General features: G+C 39.3%; 1 protein-coding gene across 2 annotated transcripts; it reads right to left on the bottom strand.

Moving 5' to 3' along the window:
* Positions 1 to 521: 521 nt before the first annotated feature.
* LOC146485305 (cytochrome P450 4V2-like) lies at positions 522 to 18,386 on the bottom strand. 2 transcript variants are annotated; one of them, XM_085103657.1, is made up of 14 exons: positions 18,019 to 18,386; positions 14,989 to 15,104; positions 14,036 to 14,108; positions 12,879 to 12,891; positions 11,251 to 11,371; positions 9,584 to 9,653; positions 8,604 to 8,673; positions 6,380 to 6,506; positions 5,608 to 5,808; positions 4,026 to 4,128; positions 2,820 to 2,887; positions 2,596 to 2,662; positions 1,888 to 2,067; positions 522 to 1,081 (listed from the first exon to the last, which is right to left on the bottom strand). In XM_085103657.1, the coding sequence occupies exons 1-14, from the start codon at positions 18,188 to 18,190 to the stop codon at positions 921 to 923; spliced, it is 1,542 nt and encodes a 513-aa protein (XP_084959783.1). In that variant the 5' UTR covers positions 18,191 to 18,386; the 3' UTR covers positions 522 to 920. The 2 variants fall into 2 exon arrangements, with proteins under 2 accessions (XP_084959783.1, XP_084959784.1); XM_085103658.1 differs by having other exon boundaries at positions 12,879 to 12,896; positions 18,019 to 18,384.
* Positions 18,387 to 19,004: the final 618 nt, after the last annotated feature.

The raw sequence follows: 19,004 nt of genomic DNA, 5'->3' as shown, positions 1-19,004 counted from the left end.
TTGTGTAATGTACAACAGACCACTCATGTCTTAACTTAAAAATTATGTTATTTTTACTCTACGTGAAAGGAAAGATGGCATTGTAACTAAAACAAAAACATGGACGCTTCAAGTGCAAAACATAAAAGAAAAAGAAACGAAAAAAAAAAAAAAAGAAAAAAAGAAAAAAAGAAAAACAATTGAACAGGATACCAGAGCTGTTCATCATTTTCTTTGCGGCACGCATGCGCCTTTCCCCCACTCATGCTTCACCTATGCCTGACGTATTACACTGGCTATTGATGCTTATTATTACTCAAAGATTTTGCCATTACAGACATGTTGAAAATCACTTCAAATTTTATTATCTATAAATTTAAGCTGCAGGGTTTCCTATTCTTCAGAAATCTCAAATGGTATCACAGTTATTATTATTATTATTATTATTATTATTATTATTATTATTATTATTATTATTATTATTATTATTATTATTATTACTATTATTATTATTATTATTATTATTATTATTATTATTACTATTTTTCCTCACTTCTTTTAAAAGAGTTACGAAAACAAAGCCATCAAGAAGCTGTTACAAGGGGGATGACGGCGATCAAAAAGAAGAACTGATAGAGACTGGTATGACACTCCAAACATCTCTTTTTGGGTCTGTTGATCAATTCAGACTAAAATTAAATAGTCTATCTTCGTTCGCGCTACTTCATATTTTTTCATTTTCGCTCTACTGTCGTTTTACTAAAGTGACATATTTCCTTTTTAGTGATCTCTTTTGAGTCCACAAGTATATCCCTAACGAATATTAGAATATCTCATCTAAATGTGACGAACAGATAGTTGTTTTTGGCAAGTAATCAGTGATAAATAAATTCTTCAATCACGTGTCTTTCAGGCGTTTAAATCATCTGCTTTTCTTCAATCTACTGTCTCCCCACTAAAGTGACAAATATCCCTTCCTTAGGCCTGGTGATCAGCTCGGCGCATGGCAAGAGTTCATCAAAGGTCTGCTTGGACTCGACGTTAAAACTGCGCAGAATATAAGACAAGACGATTTTCTCTTCCAGAAGAGCAAACCGTTGACCTAAACAACGATAGAGAAAACGTGAAAATCAAGGAAAAGTAACGCTTTAGTCTTTCCTTTGTACGCCAACACGGAACATTGCTTAGTTTACAGCAGAAAAACGTCTGTTTCCCACACGATTTTCCCTGGTTAAAACAACTAGTACAACAAACACCGCAACAACAAACGAACCAACAAACACAAAACAGAAACAGATATTTTTATAACTGGGCGGGGATGCCGTGTTCAATAAAGTTATCAATCAATCAATCAATCAATCAATCAATCAATCAATCAATCAATCAATCAATCAATCAACAGATCGATCAATCAATGGATCAATCCATCAATTCATCAATGTATCAATCAGTCAAAGTTAATCACTTATTCAGTCAAAAATTCAATGAAACGATCTATTTGTCCAGCCTGTCAGTAATTCTTCCATTCAGCCAGCCAACCGGCCAAGCAGGCAGGCAGGCAGTCAGTCAGTCAGTCAGTCAGCCTGTCGGTCAGCCCCCTGGACAGTCAGTCATACAATTGCCCTGTTAGTCGTTTTAAGTTCGTCGGCCATTTTGTCCGACTGTCATTCTGAGTTGATGCAGTCAGTCGGTTAGTCATAGGTCAGTAAGCCACCAGTCATTTAATTTGCTTGTCGGTCTGCCTGTCAGCCAGACAGTTGGTCTGAAAACCAGTCCATCAAGCAAGAAAGCTACCAAACAATCAATTGATCGATCGATCAATCAATTGATCAATCAGCGAGTCAGTCACTCAGTCAATCATTCTAGGGGATTTACTACATTTTTAACCACGATCAGTTGAAAACCTACCGATACAATTCCTTGGTCCTGCTGAGAACGGAAGAAACGCGAATGGGTGGCGTCCTTGACTGTTCTCAGGAAGGAAACGATCTGGATCGAACTTTAGGGGTGCTGGCCACACGTCTGGGTTTCTGTGCAGTGCAATTGGAGATACCCCTACTGTTGTGCCTTTTGGAGCAAAATACGGGCCTGCAAATCAAGTTTAGATATTCCTTATTAAGTTCGATGCGATGAATTATTAAGGACGGTGCCTACTTTTGTTACGGCGCATCTCGAGATACTCGGGTTTCCTATGAGTGGGGCCTACTAATACAGGGATATTTTTGTGCGGCTTAAAACTATGTGGAGAAAGCAGAACTTAGCAAGAGCTCTTGGTACCCAAAAAGAAAATTGGAGGCAACCATGCATTTTTCAGAGATAATAAAGCTTCAATTTGGAAAAAAAAAAAAAAAAAAACGCCATATAGTAATTTGTATTTTACTGTTTTTTTTTTTAGAATAATTGTTGCTTCGCTGTCTCTAAAAAATGCGCGGTTACCCCAATTTTCTTTTTGGATTTCAATAGCACTTGATAAGTTCTGCTTTCCCCGCATAGTCATAAACCACACAAAAATATTTTCTTATTAGTAGCTGTATATATAGGCACGTGCACCGTCATTAAAACGAATTAGAATTATAAAGACAATATAAGACAAAAACAAGAACCAACCGTAATTACCTAACTGGCAGTCTTCAGTAGTTGTTCTGGCAAAATGTGGCACAGATGGAAACACACGCTGAGCTTCCTGAAAAAAAAAAATAAATAAATAAAAAAATAACTCAGAAATGAAAAGGAAACTAAACGAGTGAGGGCGTCTTGGATTTCAATTCAAGTGTCATTGATACAAAAAATAACTCCGGGCTTCCGTCCGTGACTCAAAAAAGTCTTTTTTTTTCTTTTACCTTAATGACACATTCCAAGTTACGCAGTTCTTTCAAATCATCCGCTGTGAGTGTCTTTGGACGCTGATCTGCAAAGCGATTCAACAAAGAAAACGTTTTTGTTTTATCGTTATCACTGGTTCTGAAAGGACTAGAGCGGTTTTCAATCCAGTGTCGTCAAACCAAAACCAAAGTAATTACTCTGGCCAATCACAGCAGGTGCAGAAACTGCAACGAACCAATCAGAATTCAAAGCAAATACATGTAATCGGCGCCAAGGGCGGGAAAACACGTGCCAGCGAGTCACGATTGGTTTTGGCTTTACATCTTATTGGTTGAGCCGGAAAGTGGCGCGAGTTTTATCAACCAATCAGAAAGCGTAGTAATGCAAAACCAAACAGAAATAGCATCGGAAGTGAAGTATACTAAATTCATATATTCAAACCGCAGTTTAAATACACGAATCTCATACATTTCACTTCACAAAATGACCAGCTCCCTGAGTTGATTCGATGGCTCAGTTGGTAGAGTACTGCAATGGTTTCGCGGTGGTGTTTGGTTCGGATCTCGTTATTTTAGGCTGTCTTAAATTCGAAGCTACTCAAGTTGCGTACACAGCTGCAATGGTGTTCCACCACTTAGAACTAACCACAGGACCTTACAGAATGATAGATACCAAATACAGTTGACAATTTTTTTAACGTAACTTAAGGGGTCGCTTATTAAAAAGCAGTTCAAACGGTGTTTAACAAAACCACACGCTCTAACCCATTTTCAATTTTGCCAACAGTCATATCTAAACATTGTCTGCTGCTGAGGGTAACAAGAAGGCTTGCATCCCAGACTAGCAAACTATTTATTTACTTAAAATAAACCACTTATCAACAAATTTGAGGGCCCACTGGTTGTCTTAAGCCGCGGCCTAAGTTAGACTGTGTTTAAATAACTGGCCCAAGATGTTGGTGTTTTTGAAACGTCCTTTTTATATTTCGTATATATTTACCTTTGTTAATTGACAGTAATTGCGCGTAGCCCTTTTAATCTAAAATTAACACCGTAGCTTTACATCTTTATTCCACTGAATTTTAAATTAACAAAAATGTTTTATATCCTCAATCTGTGGTTAACATCTTTGAAAAATAGAAACTAAGCCCTTTACAGATTTATTGACCATTATTTATAGTATTTATTTCATAGTATAAGTAACATTTGACAAAACACTCTCACCAAAAAAGTGGTCCACTTCTTCATGAACTTTTTGTTGTATCTCGGGATGACGGCCAAGAAAATACAAAGCCCACGTGATGCCGGCTGCTGTGGTGTCGTGACCCTATTGGTAAAATAAATAACACAAATCGATTGATTAACATCAACAGTGGTTGAAGCCACTTCGGGAAATGGGTGGACAATTAATTTAAGGACGGTGCAGTGCCTTCTAATAAGGAAGTATTTTTTGTGTGGTTTACGACTATGCGGGGAAAGCTATTGGAATTCGAAAAGAAAATTGGGCGCAACCATGCATTTTGTAGAGATAATTAAGCAACAATTATTCTAAAAAACACTAAAATATAAAGCAATGTATGAGGGGTTTTTTTTTCCAAATTGAAGTTTTATTTTCTCTAAAAAATGCATGGTTACCCCAAATTTCTTTTTGGATACCAAGGGCACTTGCTAAGTTCTGCTTTCTCCGCATAGTTTTAAACCGCGCAAAAATATAATATCCCGGTGTTAGTAGGCACCACCCATAGGAAACCCGAGTATCTCGAGATGCGCAGAACGTATGCGCAGGAACAAAAGCAGGCACCGTCCTTAAAACTGTAAATGGTTTCAACCGAGATCTTCGCTTTGATTGTTAGTGACAGGAGGATTTCTATCCTCGTTGTAATCTTTTACCATTCGTTCAGAGGAAGGGCTACCGCTCGAAACGACAGCTTTCGAATCTCTACGGTGGCAAAATTTCCTTATAAACTGAGTTGATTAAACCAAAATATTTGTATTCGACAAACAAAATTGAGTAAAAATGGTTTATTTCGAGCTAGTAGGTTTGTCAGTTCGGTAATCTTCCTTGCACACGCCCCAAGTACTCTACCGAAAATTAGAACGCCATTATGAAGCCACTGAGATTGCCAGTTTCCCTAACAGTCAGTCACGGAGTAATGAAATGATTCGAGGTAGCATCTGGTGCCACTTTTCCTCCATTGCAGCTAGTATCAGAATAGACCCTTCTCCAAAATGGCGGCCGAAAATTCAAATAAGTAAAAATTAGAAACGTAAACCAGCACTAGAAAGAGCACGTCTACTTCAGTAACCCTGCAAAGTTTCAGCATATCAGGTGTAATATCAGCTGAGAAAATGTAAGTTGAAAAATGAAAAATTCACAGACGTTTGTATGGGTTATACAATCGTCTGTAAATTTTTTCAAATTTCATCTTACATTTCCTAAGCTGATATGACACCTAATATGCTGAAAATGTGCAAGGTTAGTAAACTAAAGGTGCTCTCTCCAGTGCTGGTATCAGTTTCTCATTCAGTTCAATTTTAACTCATTCACATCTGTTGCTGCCATTTTGGAGAAGGGTCTATTACCAAGGAACCAGAGAAATGAGATTGAACGTTAACATATAGAAGACGCCTCTGCCTCCCGCCTTATATAGTACAAGTGTGATCTCACTCCGCCCACCCAAAGTAGGGACTACCAAAAAATCGATCCGGGCTGTTTGTTGCCTTTTAGCGATGCTACAGGTCCTAACCCAATACCTCAAATGTGCAATGCCACATGTAAGGGCTTTTATTCAGTGTTAACTCTAACCTCGAACATAAACGTATCTACTTCTTCTCTGACTCCTTCTCGCGAAATTTCGCCGTTATCATAAGCGTCTAGTAACAGATCCAAGAACGCAAGACGCTTCTTTTTCTTAAATTCATCTTCCTCTCTATTCTGCGTTTCTATTTGGTCATCTTGCGGATCGGTTTTATTGGCTGCTCTTTCTGCAATTCGTTCATCAATAACCTGGAGAGAAAAATTGACATTGGAAATATTGGCATCTGTTTACCAAACTATGGGCTTAACAATTCTGGAGGTTAGAAAGGAAGAACGCAAAGAAGGAATGGAGAAAGGAAGGGAGGGAGGAAGGAAAGAAGAAGGGAGGGAAGGAAGGAGGGAGGGAAGGAGGGAGGGAAGGAGGGAGGGAAGGAGGGAGGGAAGGAGGGAATGGAAGGGAAGGGAGGGGAGAGGGAAAGAGCAAGGAAAGCCGGAAGGAGGAATGGAGAGTGGGTGGATGGATGAGAGGTAAGGATGAAGAGATGATGGAGCGAAATGACAGGGAGAGGCAGACAGGATACATGCATGAATCCAGGAAGGAAGGAAGGAAGGAAGGAGGGAAGGAAGGAAGGAAGGAAGGCAGGAAGGCAGGCAGGCAGGCAGGCAGGCAGGCAGGCAGGAAGGAAGGAAGGAAGGAAGGAAGGACGGAAGGAAGGAAGGAAGGAAGAAGCGAAAAGAGAACGCAGGTGTTGACACCGTAGAATACTGAGAGAGGGCGGGAGCGAATTTGGAAAAAAAGAAAAAAACGGAAACTTGTTACCTTGTTTGTAAAGTCGTGAAGGATCTTTAGGCATTTATCGTGCTCTCTTCCTGAAGGTGCCCAACTATACACGGTATCATTCCACAACCAGGGTGACCGCTGACGCTTATGAATCAACGCGGTAATCCTAATGAAAAAACAAAAACAAACAAACAAACAAACAAAATTACCACACAACCTACTGAACGATAGTACTAATGAATTACGTATCACTAGCCTTTGCCTGAGCGCAATGATACTTCTGACACCGAAGGCCAATTAAGTTACACATACAGACCAACTGACCAACGCTCTGACCATTGGTACGGCTAAGTTTTAAAGTAATTCTCTTGTGCTTTCTAACATAGAAAGTGGAGGGGTTGGAGGATGTCTCCTTAAGCTACTGCGCTTTTGTTCTGCGCACCTCAGATGGTCCGAGAAAGTCGGGTTTCGTAATGGCGATGCCTGCTCAAACAAAGTATTTTTTGCGCGGTTTATAACTACGCCGGAAAAGCAGGTCTTCGCAGGAGTTATTGGAATCCAAAAAGAAAATTAGGGGTTACAACACATATTCCAGAGATCATTAAGCATCAATTTCGGAAAAATACCATACATATTATTTTGTATTTTAACCTTTTTTTAGAATTTTTGTTGCTTAATTATCTCTGAAAGATGCGTGCTTATCCCCAATTTTCAATAAGGACTCAGATAGCCCTTCTGTGAGAATCGTATAGTTGACATTTTTTCGACAATGAACATTAGGTTGTCCTTTTTATGGCGTGAGGAGCTCATCACGTGACCAGTTGAAAAGCATGTACATAAAACGTGGTTGATACGGTTTGCTAATAGGCCATTTCCGAGTTGCTATGAACCTCATCATGAAAGCGAGGCTACGTGCAAAGTTTGCAAAGCTTTTGCACTTAGTCTCGCTTTCATAATGAGGTTCACAGCAATTCAGAAATGGCCCATTAGGATTCGACGACGCGAGAAATCAATACAGGTGAAAAACGCTGTGGACCAGTACGTTATCGACGATTAAAACGCTATAAAACACTACAAGAGTCCATTCCCGTTGATAACAACTTCTGTATTAGCCGTCCTTAATGATAATATTTCGGTGGATAACGAAGAAATCTAGCATGTTAATAGTAGAGTATTTAAACGAATTCAACTTAAACTCGGTTGAGGGGAAGAATAAACATTAGAGAGATTAAGAAAAGCGTTTACGGCAAACGGCAAACGTGAGATTCGCGTTTATGTTTTCTTGAAAATAAAGAGTACAAAGATGAGAATAGTGCAAACTAATTCTGGCGTTTGACTACTCAATTAGACAGAGAAACTGAAAACAGCAAGCGGCAAATACAGGATAAACATGGTCACGTGGTCATACCTCACGTTTGCCGTTTGCCGTAAACGTCATTCTTAACCTCTCTAATAGATGGACTGGAGGTAACCCCGGCTCTAGCGTCAACAAATCATATGACTAATAAGGAAAGTGGTCAAAACTACTATACTCGAACAGGAACCACCAAACCACAGAAAAAGGAAGCGGTGGCCTATACCTGCACCCTCCTTCCTCAACCTCAAAAGATGGCGTCGTTATTCCATATTACCTCTTACCAGCAGCCAAAAAATGACAATAAGATTCAAACCACACTTTTCTTGTTTATCTATTAATACTGACTCTTGCTAGTTGAAATTAGTTGAATATTTCTGTGTCCGGCAACTCAAAGCCAATAAAATTTTGTTGGTAATATTAATGAGATAGATGGTGTCTTCTAGAACACACCCCCTCCCCCCTCCCCACCCCAGACAAAGTGAGTCATTTTCGAACAAACCTGTTATGACCAGTTCTCTAAGTGTGAAACTTAGAGCGGTTTTCAATTGAGCGTCGAAAATAATTTCGCGTTTGCTTTGGTTTTGCTTTACTACGCTCTGTGATTGTTTAACGACCCTCGCGCCACTTTCTCAACCAATGGGAAGCAAAACCAGAAACAATCGTGTTTTGGCCACACACGTTTTCCCGCGGTTGGCGCCAGTTACATGTGTTGCTTCGAATTCTGATTGGCTCGTTTACATCTGTTGTGATTGGCCAGAGTAATTACTTTGGTTTTGGTTTACGACAGTCAATTGGAAACCGCTCTATAGCTAGAGCTAAACGATTTCCAGCAATAAAAAGAGTATTACTCAATTAGCAGGAACAGCAATTTCAAGACCAGTGCCATGCAACATCAACATGTTTTACCTCAAGACGGCATTCACATAAGGAGAATTGTTATTTCCTTGGGCGTTAGGCGATGCGTCCATTGAAGTGACTGAGAAGCAAACAAATATATACCAAAATTCGTCACCGGTCTATGTATAATCTTATGGCATACATAAGTTTTTACAACTCTCATAATAATAATAATTATAATAATAACGATAACGATAACGATAACAATAACGATAACGATAACGATAACGATAACGATAACGGTAATGATAATGATAATGATAATGATAATGATAATAATAATTATAATAATAATTATAATAATAATAACGATAACGATAACGATAACGATAACGATAATGATAATGATAATGATAATGATAATAATGATAATAATAATAATAATAATAATAATAATAATAATAACGATAACGATAACGATAACGATAATGATAATAATAATAATCCGAAAAACAACAACAACAAACAGGAGGCAAGGTACATTAGTTTACAAACATGACTGCATTATTAGGTGGTACGCCTGCCATACAATAACAGTTTGACGTCGTCTTCTCTCCTCACTGAGCCGTCCTGGGCCCAGTTGCTCGAAGCATGGTTAGCGCTAACACGGGTTAAATACCATGACAACCTATAGGTTTTAATACCTCTCAACCAATGGTTAGCGCTAACCATGCTTCGAGAAACTCGGCCCTGTTGTCTAAGCTTAGAAGTGTTTTGTGTCGTCAAGGCGTCAATTGTCAAATTAACAATCTCCTTTAACAGTTCAACAGTGGAGATAATTTACCATTTGAAAGCAATGGCCATACTACACAGCTCCGTAGTACGGCTATGCCATGCTGATGAGGCTAATAAGGCCGAAACAGCTGACCATGGCTGCCACTGCCCGGGTGATATGGCTGTGCGCATGCGTGAGGTACTGGCCAATATTACCGCGGAACTGTATAGCGTGACCATTGGTTTCAGATAGCTTATTGAGATAATTTACTTACTGCAAATGACATCCAAAGTACACAGCGAAATGTAGGGCATGATGTTGAAGACACCTTTGTCGACTTTCTTCTGTTGAAATAAATGACGCAGAAGGAATGTGGGTAACGGGACTAAGATTTGGGTGCAGTTTAAATAATTGATCCATTTAGTATTACTTTTATTTTGTAAACTAGTGTAAAATGCTTTAAATCGGTTACTACGTACAGTTTTTGCATGCCTGACCAAAATTTCAGAACAGTACGTGCACGATAGGTGATGAAGATGAATGAGGCCCTGCGCCTTGCATGAAAGCACAAATCTCGACACACCTTTATTTGGAAAAGGAGGTTTAAAAAGCGTTTTCAGAGAGGTTTCCGTCAACACTAAGCATTTTCGTATTCGCTTTCAGTTTAAAAGTGATACAAAATTATATGATTATGCCAATTTTTGTCTTTTTGGAAACCTCTTTTTAGGTTACCATACATGACGGTGACGATAAAGACGTTAAAAAACATACAAACCAAGGTTTAATGGTTGAAACAGTGACTGCAAGTGCATTTCAAATTTCAGCACATTTCTTTGACGTCCCCGACAAAACAAATAGGAAATGACCAGATCAAAAGTCTTAAGAACAACATGGACACACGACCATGAATTTTTCTTTCTCATTCTAAACTTAAACGCCGTTGCTTACACTGTAAAATGGGTTATTTTTCGAGCAATTCTAAAACATACTCCCAGGGGGAATGGGCGGAACTCTAAACTGTAGTCCGGGCCTTGTATGTTAAACAGAGGCACCCAACCGTTCACTTCACCTCAGAACTTCGGATTTAGTTAAAAAAACAAAAAAGATCCAAAGTTTCCTTTGGCAAGTTGTCAGCTCAAAATTCGTAACACTTGAAAACTAATTTCTTTCGTTTAAGGAGGGGCAAATATAAACGTTAGCTAGCATTTCGTAAAGTCAACTTACAACAGCTCGTAAATTCGGGAAATAAAGTCCCGTTTCCCAAACTTTTAAAGACTTAAACTGTCAGGTAACGCAAGCGAACAGATCATACTGTTGAACCAGATGCAACTATGCCTTTAAAATTCAACAAAACGATCTGGGATAACAGACGACATGCTAAGAACGATGCTTTCATGTTCTAGCTTAGTGCTCCTGGTGAAAGAACAACCGCAGGGCACTAATTGGGGACACTATCCAGATCGAATTTGAATTTGGAAGCGTGGGTTTTTTGAGGAGTGGGAAAAACCGGAGTACCCAGAGGAAAACCTCTCGGAGCAAGAACAAGAACCAGCGACAAATTCAACCCACATATGATGCTGGGGCCCGTTTCTCGAAAGTCCCGGTAATTTACTGGGCCCGATAAGTGTCTTTGGTGATAAATGTTTCTTAACAGAAGTCAATTTCTGTTAGCTTTGAATACCAAATTTTAAATTCTTATAATTCTGTGAAACGATTGGCCAAGTACCATGTCTGTAATCACTGTGTAATCGGCGAAAAATAAAAAAAACATTCAAAAATATACTTATCGGGCCCGGTAAGTTACCGGGACTTTCAAGAAACGGGTCCCTAGTCCAAGAATCGAACCCGGGCCACATTGGTGGGAGGCGAGCGCTCCGACATCCGCTGCGCCATCCCTGCTCTCTGCTACCCCTAATTAATCATCCTAGCTAATTTTTGTACCTCAAGGTGTGAGACTAGTATCGCCGCTTGCTCTTCAAACACTTGTATAAAATCGTTCAAAATTCGAAAATGGAACGTTGGAGTTATCAACTTCCTTCGAGTCCTCCACTTGGAGCCATCACTACGACGAAATGTTTTGTAAGATGTTAGGTAAAGCTTTAGAAACAATTCTTAGGATTCGTTTTAGCTTCTATCAAACTTTATTGGGCATTACATACAGATATGAATGGTATAGATAAAATACATAATAAAATATGAAAAAGGTTGCCCAAAAGGGAAAGGCACAAACGGGACACCGTATCCTTGCGAGGCACCCACCCAAGGGATTAACTTTTTTTTTTTAAATATATACAAAAATAAGACAATCTAAAAATTATTCTATGTGTGGTGACATGAACAATCCCGTGGAGTGGACCACGAACAGACCAGGTCCATAATTTATCAAAAACGGTCATTAAAGAAGACTTATGCGTATTCTTCAAAAATGGTTTAAAAGAGCCCAGGGAGGTATAACTACTGGGGAAAGCTTCCAAGAGCTTCATGAATCCTGCCATTGCCAATGACACCCGCTTTCAACTCGATCCATGAATCGAATTCACCAGTTGGAAAATATCCACAATCTGCTGGATTTTCCGATGAACAACCATTAGAATAATATTCCAGTGAAATGCCGCATTTTGAGTTAATCCGTCAATCTTCTTTTCTTACATCTAAAACGCTTCCACCTATAGCGTAGCTCAACTGCTCAAAATATAAACCGCACACAACCAACGATTCCTTGGTTTGCTCTGACGAAGCGCTAACGCTCGAAATGTCAGCACTCGAATCTCTTTATCAGTGGCCAAATTACTTTATTAAACCAAATACTTATTCCGATTCCCAAACGACCCAGCACAACATGCAGTTTCTTTAGAAACCAATTCCCTTAGCTCTGTTTTGTTGCTGAGTATATGCATGATAGTCTTATGATGAGGCTTGCTTTTGAATTCTAACTAGTTTTATTATATTGAAATTAGACGAAAAGTCGCCGAAAGAGTGATGAAATTGAACGTGAAGAAACAGAAAGACTCAAAGTTCTACAAAAGGGGAAATTTAAAATAATTTGAGGTTCCGCACAGATTATTTTCCTGAAATAAAAATTGATAAACTGCACTAAAAACGTTCAACGTTTTATTTACATCCCACGTATTTTTCCCATCCTCGGGGACCCAGGGGCAGCTAGTCGGGAGAAAGGGATTTTCATGGACGAAAGTTTACAACAACAACAACAACAACGGGAGAGCTCTCTTTTTCTTGTTGTAAACTGTCGCCCACGAAAATCCCTTCCTCCCGACTAGCTGCCCTTGGGTCTCCAAGGAATTTTTTCCCAAACTAACTGACCCTTTTTTTACCCAAAGTCCAAACAATTTATGTCCAAGTTGATTCTTCATCCAGAATTTCCAGAAGTTTGTTCAAAGGGCAAGCAACCATGGATTTGCAGAGCCAATAAACAAATGCATAGTGGTATTACATTTGGCTTTATTTCTGTAATTATTTGAAAAGTGGCAAAATGTTTTATTTATTTCTGTTTTTTTTTTTTTTTCTATTATTACACATTAATTTCTTTTTATTCCCTCGGCATAGCTTACCTTATTAATAAGCCTTTGCTTACCAGGACAAGCATCAGATGCAAGGCAAACATAAGAGTAAGACACAAAGAAAAAAAAAACCTTACTGCTAAACATAAAGCTGAGTGCTATCTTAAGAAGAGAATACGTAAGGAAGACCGAATGGATTGAAGAACGGGAGGGGGAGGGGGGGTTAAGAATGCAGGAAATGAATGGAAAGGTAGCACTGTACGAAGTAACAACAGACAGGAGGAAGGAGGGAGGGAGGGAGGGAGGGAGGGGAGAGGAAATAATAAAGACGAAAGGCAATGAAAAGAAGAAGGGAAACTGGCAGTAGGGGAGTAAGGAGAAAGGAAGAGGGGAAAGGGGAAGGCATGAAGGGAGGGATGAGGGGAGAAAGGAAAGGAAAGGGAAAGGACGGGAATGAGAGAAGGAGGGAAGAGTTGGAAAAGGACAAAAAATAGGGTAAGGAAAATTAAGGGTTGGAGTTTTGGGGAAGAAAAGAGTTGGAGGAAGAAGAGGGAAGAAAGGAAGAAAGGAAGGTAGGAAGGAAGGAAGGAAGGAAGGAAGGAAGGAAGGAAGGAAGGAAGGAAGGAAGGAAGGAAGGAAGGAAGGAAGGAAGGAAGGAAGGAAGGAAGGAAGGAAGGAAGGAAGGAAGGAAAGGATAGAGGGAAGGATGGAGGAAGAGAGAGAGGAGGAACGAAAAGAGAAGGAAAGGAAAGGATGGGAATTAGAGAGGGAGGGAAGAGGGGAAAAGAGAAAATAGGCTAAGGAAAAACAAGGGTTGGACGATTTGGAAAGACAAAGAGGGAGGGAGAGGAGGAAAGGAAGGGAGGGTGGGAGGGAGGGAGGGAGGATTAGGAAGGGAGGAAGGAAAGAAGGGAGGGAGGCTGGAAGGAAGTAAGGGAGGGAGGCAGGAAGGGAGGGAGGAAGGAAGTGAGGGAGGCAGGAAGGGAGGGAGGAAGGATAGGAGGGAGGAAGGAAGGAAGTGAGGGAGGGAAGGAGGGAGAGAGGGAAAAAGGAAGGAAGGAGGAAGCAAGCAAGGGAGGAAGGAAGGAAGGGAGTGGGGAGGAGGAAGGAAGGAAGGAAGGAAGGGAGAGAGGGAGGGAGGGAGGAAAGGATAGGAGGAGGGAAGGAGCACACTGTCAGGGAATTAAAGTGAAGCTGCAGGAACTCACCTGTTCCAAGCCATGGAATCATCCTATTATAATCTGGAGATTTCCTTATGTGTTTCGGGCTGTTCAAGATAATCTGAAAAAGATATTTTTAGGACCAGCTGCCATTCAATGGGCAAGAAGTGGGAGACATATTGTGTAAATTATTTGGGACAAGGACAATAAGGCAGTCAAGCGAAAAAGGAAATTAAGGGTCGACTGAAAGGTTTGGGAACACAGATCAACAGCTTCAATTCAATGTGAACCCTCCTTCCACCACAACTACACACTACATGGTACAATTTGCATAATTTGAAGACTTGATACTTCTTTACTAAACCATTTGGGGTTAAGTCCTGCCAGTTTCATTTAATAGTATGGCTGCATATGTTTTGTGGTTCTGACCTTCAATCTATTGTTCTTGGGTATGGTAATGTACTATGATAATGAGTTTGTGTATGGCAATGTATAACAATTGAGTTTGGGTATGGTAATGTCTGATAATGAATTTGAAAGAATGGAAAATAAAACTTAAACCAAGGATAACATTGGACCACAACATATGAACAATAGGATGCACATACTGAAAAGAAGGAAAAAATCGACAACTATCCATGCAGGAACAAAACACTGCATGCATGAACAATAAAAAATTATAACACAGAACCAAGAATACTGAAACTTAATTCAACCAAGGAACTTTACAGCATTCTCATTAATCTCAAGTATAATTTGAAAATAACATTTTTATTCAGTTATCAGCATCCATAGTTTGGCATTCTGTTGTTCTGTGGACTGCTCCTAATGTAATTTTTACCTGGGTTCAAGCTGATGTTTGCACAGGACAACATGCACTGTGCAGTCAGTGATCATGATAATACTGTAGATATAACTGCGTAGGAGGGCTACTCCACCCTTGAAGGAAGGATAAACAATGATACAAATTTATATTTTTTAACAAAAAAACAAAAACACACCTCTGCTAATTCTGGTTTGAATGTTAGCAGGTAAGGATGTCCTGGTCCAAGCCAAATGCAATATAATCCCTCATTCCAATGCTCGCTAGCCCACTGCAAGACTTGTTTTAGCATGCCTATAGTTTGAGTTCAAAAGAAGGAATTAAGACATACATGCATTCCTTACAATTTTCGAGAGCAGGGCTGGGGGTTGGGAGACTCACTCACCGCTGCATTGACAGCTTCAACTTTAACTTCAACTTTATTAGGTGTTTGTATAAATTTGCATGAACAATTTCTTGGCGCTGCAGGTAGCAAAGCTAATCTAGGCGGGCTAGGATGACAAAAAGAAAGAATGACATTAACTGTACATTAAACAGTACCAAAAACAACGCTAAACCATTTCAGATTTCCTTGTCTACGACAAACAGCTAACTTCGTCAATTATCCGGGAGATTACAGACATAAATCTGGATACCACAAGACACGGCTCAAAATCTGGAGATTAAAGACATAAATCTGGAGACCGGGAGATACGGTTCAAAATCTTGAGATTCCCGGATTATCCAGGAGAGTTGACAGCCCTGATAGCATGCAATTTTTATATTATCATCTGTCATCTGTGACACATAAGGTGCCTAATATGTTGATTAGCCCCCTACTCTGACAGAAATTGCTTTATTAAACTACCTTACAATTATTATAGCAAATTAAATTACACAAATTTATTATATACACTGGTCAACACTAAAAAAATTGTTACATTAAGAAAACAGTTTATGAGACCACTGAATCACTAAAGGGATTTTTCAGAGTTGAAAGTACAAATATGATCAGATACTCAATATATCACAATCAAGTACAAATTACTAAGTGTAGTTAACATATTAATTTAATTAGCAGCTTAAAGTGGTGCTGTACAGGAATATGTTGTGTAATGTTCCTTCCATGGGAGGAATATGAATATTCTCAACAATTGTTTTAAAATATTATTTGAGCTGACAGTAATATTATAGCCACTTAGTCCCACACCCCTTCCTACTTTGGCTGTTATATATCTTTGACATCTAACCTCGCACAGCCTTGTGCTATCCAACAGCATTTCACCACAAGGCATTACCGGTCACTGGGAATTCATGAAAGTCTAACTGATTTGTCCTCCACAACTACAAATCCCTACCCCCACCACCTGCCCCAAACCTCTACCCAGGATGATGCTTATAAGTGACTTCTACAAAATACTATTTCCTTGATTTCGCAGTTCATTGAAATATATAATACATACATGTATAAAAGAGCATCTCATTTTAGGGACAGACCAATTTATTACAAAGTATAATTATTTTTGGTGCATACGCTTGCTCAGTTCCATGGCCATGGCTTTGCAATAATCATTTTTTTAGTTGACCCAGCCCCCCCCCCCCCCCCCCACAGACCAGCCAAATATAAAATGGTCCATCATCAGCTTTACTAAATAGCTACTGTGTCATGAAAACTGAAATAAAAACCTTATTTAAATGACCCAGTAATCAGAAAGAAAAGAAATTAGGAATTCAGGTCAAGGTTGAGTCTACTTCATATCTACTATTGTAAAATCACAATTCTACATCAAGATCGATTTTTCGGGTTGTACTTAAAAGCATGGAACGCCAGAATGCCGGAATGCCGTAATACTAAAACCCAGAACACAAAATTACTAAAACGTGGAACGCATGAAAAATATAATAATAACTTAAAAATAAATAAATAAAGAAATGAATGAATGAATGAATTAATTAATTAATAAAAACCTGTATTTCTAAAACCCATAACATACTTCAATTCAAACAGGAAAATTCCCCCAGTCACCCACCCACCCACAATCCCACCTGCAAAAAAAAAATGACTATCTTTAATTGGTTAGAACCTTTTGCAGTGATACTTATCTAATTTAACTGATATGATGATTATGATGTGTTTTAAGAAATCATCTAATATTTTGTGACGATCCTTTATTTCCGGGTGACAAACATTAAGGTGATGTTTCCCGCCAAAATGTAATTATGATAATGTATTTATCAAAGTCACATGTAGTGGTACAGTGTTTAGCCTGTTCCAGGCTCCTAGAGAGTCCCGCGAAGGAGAGGGCGAGGGGATGAAAACGAGGGGGGCTGGGGGAGAGAAAAAGAGGGAAAGTAGAGGCTTTCCCTCTTTCCCTCTTTTTCTCTCCCCCAGCCCCCCTCGTTTTCGTCCCCTCGACCTCTACTTCGCGCGTCTCTCTAGGAGCCTGGAACAGGCTATACAGTGTTGGGAAAATGGACGCTTCTGCGAGATAAGTGTTGTTACATTCTTTATTTAAGACTTGTTTCTTTTTGTTTATTATGTTTAAGATATACAAAGTATTAAATACCAGCTAAGTAATCATTGTTTTGTGTTTAGCAGCAGTCTTAAAAGCCTGGAAAAAAGAGGTGAGCACTTAAAAATGAGTTTTGGAATGTTTCGATTCAGTGTCTCATCAATTCTTTGAATACTACTGTATTAATAAGCATTGGTAATCGGGTAGAACATTTTTTGGGGATCCTAAAATCCGAGGTTTTTATTTATATTTATTTATTTTTTAATTTATTTATTTTTCATGCTTTCCGGGTTTTAGTAATTTTAGTATTCCGGCATTCCGGCGTTCCATCTTTTAGTACAATCCCGATTTTTCCAGTTTATCTTGGAAAGACAAAACAGAATGCGACTCAACTAGCTAGAGCCAGTGGCAAGGTGTTCCATTCACATTTAAGCTTAGTGTATTTCATAGAAGCACCCGACGGATAGCAAACAATAAAAGATGCAGAGTTAATTGAGCAAGACGCAGGGACCAAAACAGATCGTACAACGATATGGGAAAATAATACCCGACATTTTAGGTAATTTGCTTAAATTTATTCGTCCGGCGCTGTGTGTAAAGTGTCAAATACATTAAGCTTAAATGTAAATTCCTTAATGGCGTACATGTACGTAACTGCAGAATTCAATAAGGTTATATGCTATTCAGGGAACGCATGTAAACAAACCTGAACTGACCTTCGGAGGTACTTGGTAGCTCCCATGCATTACCAAATAAAATATTCGGTCGTGGACCCGGAATTTTCCTGAATTCAGCCAAGGAGCGATATTTGACGAGGAAAGTTATAGCTCCGAGTACAAAGACCGCCAAAAGGGAGGTCACTACCACAGCCGTCAAAAAGATAAGCATCGTGGAAAAAAAACGTGTTGATCGATTTTCATGAACTCGCTGAGTGAACGACTTTGAACGACCTTCTTTTTCGGTTCGATTTTTCTTCGGATATTCCTTACAGGAGAGAAATTTGTGCCATATTTTTTCCGAAATCTTGGGCCCTTCAACAATTTTTCCGCGTAACTTTATCTTTTTGACTACTTCCGTGACTTCCGTGATCCAACTCTTTCCCAGGACTTCTCTGCCCGGACTGGAGGAGGTGGATTTATTCCCAGGGGGCTCTTGGAATAATTCGGGAACGTTAAATTTGGAAATTTTTGAAAATACTATAAAAGGCTTTTTTGACAAATATAAATATATATATAGAAGTATGGAATTTGTCGATTTTTTTTGTAAAAAAAGGAAGAGATCAGAGACACCACCTAAAATATTCAAAAGCAACTACTTCCGTTTTAGTAGCTAACATGGATAAACCAAATTGATTGCAAGGCAGACACTTTCGCTACATATGGCAAAGGGGTAATTCACTTGGGTCACTATTTCAACTAGTATCACTAGTCTCCTTCAGGGCCAGAGTTAAGCAACTTCCGACTTGACTTCAATCTCGTACCCAGAGTCCTCATGATCAGGCTTTTTGGCCAAAGAGCCCGAGGACTCTGGCTACGAGATTGGCATGACTTCAAGTAGCGTTACGGTAGCCGGTTACCATGACAATGTCACGCTATCTTTCTGACTAAAACTATTCACTGCGATGATCACTTCTCACTTTCATCTACATCCGCAGTTCATATATGAATCATTTCATATACTTTCAACGTTTCACTCCTCTCAC

The sequence above is a fragment of the Pavona decussata genome, unplaced genomic scaffold, assembly GCF_977016875.1.
Source record: "Pavona decussata unplaced genomic scaffold, jaPavDecu1.1 SCAFFOLD_27, whole genome shotgun sequence".
NCBI classification, from domain to species: domain Eukaryota; kingdom Metazoa; phylum Cnidaria; class Anthozoa; order Scleractinia; family Agariciidae; genus Pavona; species Pavona decussata.
Note: the sequence above shows the minus strand (reverse complement) of the source record. Positions and strands in the feature narration are given on the sequence as shown.